The sequence below is a fragment of the Macrobrachium nipponense genome, chromosome 13 (assembly GCF_015104395.2).
Source record: "Macrobrachium nipponense isolate FS-2020 chromosome 13, ASM1510439v2, whole genome shotgun sequence".
NCBI classification, from domain to species: domain Eukaryota; kingdom Metazoa; phylum Arthropoda; class Malacostraca; order Decapoda; family Palaemonidae; genus Macrobrachium; species Macrobrachium nipponense.
In genome coordinates, this window is record NC_087206.1 from 18969462 (window position 1) to 18975626 (window position 6165).

Consider the following 6165-nt stretch of genomic DNA (forward strand, 5'->3'; position numbering starts at 1 on the left):
TAGTCTATAATATATCAGTGCATACATAATTTTAGAAAAACAACAGTTAACCCTTAAAAGGTCAACCTCGTCATATGACGTGTTGCAGAAGTCGTCCCACATATGTTGTTTACGTCATGTGACGTTCTTAAGATTTTAAATTTGCGCGCCTTCATAGCTTATTGTATCGATATGTTTCTTTCTGTACTACTTAGTGCCTTATTAGAGGCCTTGCTGGCCGTTTGCACTGCTTGTCTTCCATTTGTATGAACTGTGGCGGGGGAGGGGGGGGCGGGGGGTTAAGGGTGGCCTAGAAGAGGTTGTCAGAAATGTCAAACCAGCTAATCCTGTGTGGCAAAGGATTGGTGGTGATAATTTTTTGCCACACCTTCGATTTTGATGAAAGTATATCAGGAATAAAGTTTTTTATTCTGTTTTTAATGGAACTGGCTGTAGAGAGATCCAATCGTGATTTTCGGCAATACCAATATAACTTTAAAATGTTGATACATTTTAAGTATTGTGTAATGAATATGACCGATATATAGACAATGTGGTAAGATAACGTCTTGGCCGAAAGTTAAATGAAACCTTAATAAACAAACTTATATTACAAGTGAGACAACAATCTTCATTACAACGATATAAACTGCTCAGATCTTTTTTTTTTTTTTTTTTTTTTACTCCGTGTGTGTGTGTGTCTTTCTCCCACTATACCTAATAAGTCCGCCCACCAAACCGACCTCTAGAGCTTATTGGTGGAACTCTTGCTAGCAGAGAAGGAGTTCTCCCCCCATCTCCCTCAGTAAACATTGATACCATGTAATTTTTCGAAGTCTCTCAAGACGGTGTACCAGGCAAACCTGTGTCCAACTGTACGTGTCAGAAGGAGGAACAAAGTGAATTCTGAACTAGCAAAAGGTAGCTGGCTGATATTTCCAGCGGATACAATTTGATTGGGGATCGAGGGGAACAGCTGCTGTTGTGTTTGGTAGCTGAGCTGCGATGTTTGCACAGGAGGAAATTGAAAGCTGGTGCTGTCTAAAAGAACTTCACAAAACTTGTATATGTTTTAGGGGACTGGGTGGTTGTTTAGAATGAGTGGTGTGGGATACGTTTTACCTCCAAATATAAAAAAAGGATAAGTTTCTTCTAATAATAATTATGACGTTTGTGGGTAATTGGGTCAGAATAATCATTGTCTGATACCATTTACCTTGTAAAGGTACAATGAGTGACGAGCGAATTCATGCAATAATAATAATAATAATGATAACAATAATAACAATAATAATAATAATAATTTTTTTACAAAACTCGAGTGTAAAACATGGTAATTCCTAAACAGTATTTACTCTATAAAAGAAAGTGAGGATTTAACTGAAATAAGAAAAAATAATAATAATAGCACTGATACTACTAATACCACAAACATGATAATAGTAACGTTTACTTGTTCAAACAGATAGGAATAGGGTATAGGGAGCTTTACTGACTACCAGTTTTACCTTAACCTTGAAGACAATGAAGTAAACATTAGGCTCAAACTGAGAGTCTATGGGTTTATAAATTGCATGTCTGCTAAAATTTTGGAAAAATTTCATCTCGTTCAATGGTTCTGAAGCATGGGGGAATTCGGCCCTGTCCCTAATCCCCCGGGCGGAATTTCAGAGTTTCAGGGGGCTATTGTGACCACAAATTGGCGGGCTCAAACTGGCTCTAGGACCACACAAAACGAAGTGCGCATTGGTCCGCGCTACTGATAGATCACGCGGGGCTTTCTCTCCGCTAGCATGTGCGTTTGTGTTAGTATATTGTTACATATTATTTGGAATGCACCTTTTGAGGCAGACATATTTGGAAAGAGGGTTGTGGGGGAATGACATTTCGACATATGGTGAGGGTGCATGGGCCAAAAAGGGTTGAGAACCAGGGTATTATATCATTATTGATGTTAAAATTATTGCACAGTGGCATTAGTAGCTGATCATTTATGAAAAACCGGCTATAAAGCCAATCGCTGTGGCACTTTCAGTCACCCAGGGCTTTAGACTGTGAAAACATGCTGTTGGAGTGGTTGGACAGCGAGACTGAAGGAAGGACATGGACTGGAGGTAGAGTATTTAGCTAAGATGCCTACGGTATACCCCATAGCTCTGACGGTATTACACCTCTCCACGAGGCATCATTAGTAATAACGCAAGTTTTGTATTCCCCGTCACGATTCAATGTTTACAGGATCAACCGCATCAATAATGGGAGAAGCTTGAAAATAAGGAATGACTATTACAATTAATGATAAATTATGCCTCGCCAGACAAATGCATTTGTTCGTAACCTTTTTATCTTTGCCTTTTGACATCTCTTACCAGCGTCTGGATCTCTCTCTCTCTCTCTCTCTCTCTCTCTCTCTCTGCTAGATTCTCGGTTCGTGATTATTCACCCATCGGAAGAATGTCTCCATTTTCCCACGGCGGGACGGGAAAGCCGAAATGTTCAGAAATTCCCTCCGGAGCCTCGATCAGAACTCCATCGGATGTCCTTTTCGCTGGGATTTACTCTCCTGCATTCGTTCTCAGTTCCGATAACCGTGTTGCAAGGCTGGGAGTGGGTGGGGTTGCCTGTGGGCTTTTGGGGTGGTCGACTTGTGGGGAGGAAGAGGTTGCTGGTTGGGTGAGGCGAGTTGGTGGGGGAGCGGGTTGCAGGTTGCAGGTAGGTTGTTGGAGGAGAGAGAGGTTGCGGGTTAGGGGTTAGGGTAAGTAGGTGGGTGAGGGGTCGCAGGTTGGGGGGGAGGAGTAAGAGGTTACGGGTTGTGGGTTGGTGGGGTTTTGTGAGGTTGGGACTCGGTTGGGTGAGGCGGTCGGTTGGGGGGAGGTGGAAGAGGTTACGGGTGGGGAATGGTGAGTAGGTGAAGGGGATTTTGTGTGTTAGGGGGCTTTGCAAGGTTGGGAGTGGTCGATGAGGTTTCGGGGGGAGGGGGGCCTGTTGGGGGAAGAACAGACGACAATGGCATTTGGGCAATGACAAATGGCACTGTCGCGTTGGATTGGGACCGTGAATAAATCGTTGAAAACCTTTTTTATTCGGCTTTTAACAATTTTTACTTAAAAGTCGCATTTGAAAAAGGGGGAGGCTCCGAGTGGCTGAAAGGGGATATTTTTAGACAGTGGTAAATAAAAGAGGACGTTGCATTGGTGAATCATCGAGCTCGTCAATGCAATGAAATTATTTCCTTTTGATGTCTTTCTCTGTAAGTTTAGATCTCCCGGCCTCTATCGTCATTTTGAGGTCATTCCTAGTAAACTTATCAGGATTCCTTATGTCAAAACTTGGGGACATTGTATCAAAAAGCTCCTTAAAAATTTATCATTGTTTAAAAATTATTCAAAAATTTCTAAGACTTACAATAGCTTCTTGCTTATATTTTGGGTCTTGTAATTATTGGAACAGCCCTTTTCATCTTCGTTTGACTTTCAATTTTCTCTCTCTCTCTCTCTCTCTCTCTCTCTCTCTCTCTCTCTCTCTCTCTCTCTCTCTCTCTCTGAAGTCTGCGAATTATCAAATTTTGATTTAAGGTCCGTACTATACGTAACATAAATTTTGTTGATGGTAATTTTTTTCGGCTTTCTACGTCCGGGTAAAAAGTGAAAAGACCAGTACAAAAAATAAAAAATAAAAAAAATTAAAACATCCTTTTATGAACTGAAAATTGGATGGAAAATTGAGTAAATGCAATTACCATTCCAACACTGGCCTCTCTTCTGGCGCACAGCTGAATATTCAGGTATATGACAAGCACCATATAGTCAGGGCAGTACCTAGTCATATGCACTAAAACTGTACGATCATATCATCTACTCGGACAGAAATACTATATATTACAAATTCAAACATTTGTAAGGGGATCTTGAGAGACACGGTTACGTTTGGCTCAGCATAGGTGGGATTCTATATCTGTATATTTATCAATGCTGGTTGGCTGTTATAGTAGTTAGTGTCATGGAATGCTACTCAGATGTCGCGGGTTCACATCTCCCCAAGGGCAATGAAAAATCACTAGCTCTTTATCATGATCAGTTACTGCTGAAATGTGGGGTCTGCGGTAGGAAGTTGAAACCAACATTCTTTGGAAGCTTGGATTTTAAATCAGTGGCCCCTGTGTGCCTTTTCCATGTGAATAGGTTTCATCTGCTGATATGATAATAATATCTATGAATGAATCTTTCGAAACATAGAAAATAATAATTGTGACTTATTATTATTATTATTATTGAAAGATATTACTGCATTAGCTGCATTTACTTGTAGCTAGTCTTCTCTATTTTTTTCTAATAACTACTTTCTTTTGCTATTGCAAACTGCAAAGTATTGCGGCGATATGGTTGCCACCAACCAATGAAATATCAGCAGTCGGTTGACTCCCTACTGACCTACCTCTATATATTGAGTAGATCCTGCCAGCATCTACAGTCCTGCTTCCACGGACCACTGGACCGTGCGTGATATGCTCGGATGATACCGAGAGAAACGTTGGCCACCACAAGAATTTGACTAACCCCAACATTGACTTTTACCTTGATTTTTTTATTTATTTATTTACTTTCTGTAATAAATAAATTTTAATGTAACAGTATCCCTGAAATTGACTCATGATGAATCATATCGGCGCAATACTCGCCAGTTGTTATAGGCAACAGCAATATCTTTCAATAATACTTATTTGAAAGAGGATCTCCTTCCAAAGCATCATTATTATTATTATTATTATTATTATTATTATTATTTATTATTATTATTATTATTATTATTATTATTATTAAAAGAAGGACTAGCCTTCACCAATCATGGAAATGCTTTTGCTATTTTTCTTCCACATCATCCCTTGTCCGTATCTCGTTCTTTTTAACCTCTCCCTTTCTTTGATTCTCTGCTCGTGATCATTCAGAGAGCAAAGTAATTATCACCGTCTCCGAAAATCTCTCAACAGATAAGAAAGTCAAAAAATGTTTTAAATCCTTCTTCAAAACTTCGATCATTTACACTTCTGCATCACTCCCTACTCATATAACGGCTTTGCTGCAGAGAGCAAGGACGGAGTTGGAGGATAGGGAATGTTGTGGGGGGGGGGGGGGGGGGGGGGGGTGGGGGGTTGTCTGGGGCGGTGAAGGGGTGGTTATGGGTTTGGAGTGTGAGAAATTGTAAGAAGACCCGGGAGTGCTATTTGTGCAATACCAAATGGCGTTGTCTTGGTGAATCGATAAGTGTATAAATCGCTGGAAATGTTATTATTCTTTATCGCTTAAATAGTTTGAAGATGGTGTCTTCTTTTGGGAAGGGGGTTGGGGGGCGAGGTTGAGCTAGCGGTGGGAGGTTGCTGAAGGCCAGGCAGTTTTTGGGCAATGACTAATGGTTATGCCTTGGCGAATCGCCAAGCACATCGATGTAATTAATCATATCCGTGTTAAGTCTTTGCAACATTTTTGTCGCTCGCTGCCTGTAGACATTCTGACGGGTTATCAAGAATATCATTTTGAAACTAGGTGCATCTGGAGGTGCAAATAAACCTCAAAACGTTGAAGTGTTCTCTCTTTTTAATCGTAAGTGTTGGAATTCCCTTTTATTGTCGAACCGTTCTTTCTTATTATCTGGATATTAAATAAAAAAAATATTCACAAGACTTACAATTTCATCTCTTTCATTTCTGTTTCAGGAACCAAAGGCTGTTAGACTTATTGAATTAACCCAAAATATTACTGATGGTCTATCCCGTTATGGTGTAACAGAATCAGAACATTCACCTTCTAACTATGTATACGTATATGCTTACATGCCAGGGCAGAAATCTCAGCCGAGCTTCAAATAATTCAGTAATTCAACTAACTAGATTATTGTAATAAAGATAGGTGTTCAGTCAAGAGGCCCTGAAAATCTCGTTCCCAAAATGAGTTAATGAAATAGTCGTTTCTGAAAGCAAAATTCAACCATACTGAAAACAGTCCAAATTCATACTACGTGGTCCCAAAATTTCCCTTTTACAGCTTGAAGTTGATTCTTTATCCCATCATCTCTTAATGAAACCAAACAATCAGATACCTGTTTAATTTGTGAATTGTCTATGACTTATGGAAAAACTTTAAAAATATATGATCTTTTGACCTCTTGTTTTTCGCGTTATCATGCCAACCA

At 39.9% G+C, this 6165-nt stretch overlaps 1 protein-coding gene across 1 annotated transcript; it reads right to left on the reverse strand.

The window, feature by feature from the left end:
• Positions 1-2475: 2475 nt before the first annotated feature.
• Positions 2476-3805, reverse strand: LOC135225250 (uncharacterized). Its single transcript, XM_064264582.1, has 2 exons — positions 3719-3805; positions 2476-2961 (listed from the first exon to the last, which is right to left on the reverse strand). Exons 1-2 carry the CDS (start codon positions 3803-3805, stop codon positions 2476-2478), a joined length of 573 nt encoding a protein of 190 aa, XP_064120652.1.
• Positions 3806-6165: the final 2360 nt, after the last annotated feature.

What these genes read in the sequence shown, in the direction of transcription:
- LOC135225250 (XM_064264582.1), bottom strand. Translation starts at nt 3,805, where the DNA reads ATGACTAGGTACTGCCCTGACTATATGGTGCTTGTCATATACCTGAAT. An exon ending in GAGAGGCCAGTGTTGGAATG is followed by an intron (nt 2,962 to 3,718) that starts GTAATTGCATTT and finishes TTCCCCCAACAG; the next exon opens with GCCCCCCTCCCCCCGAAACC.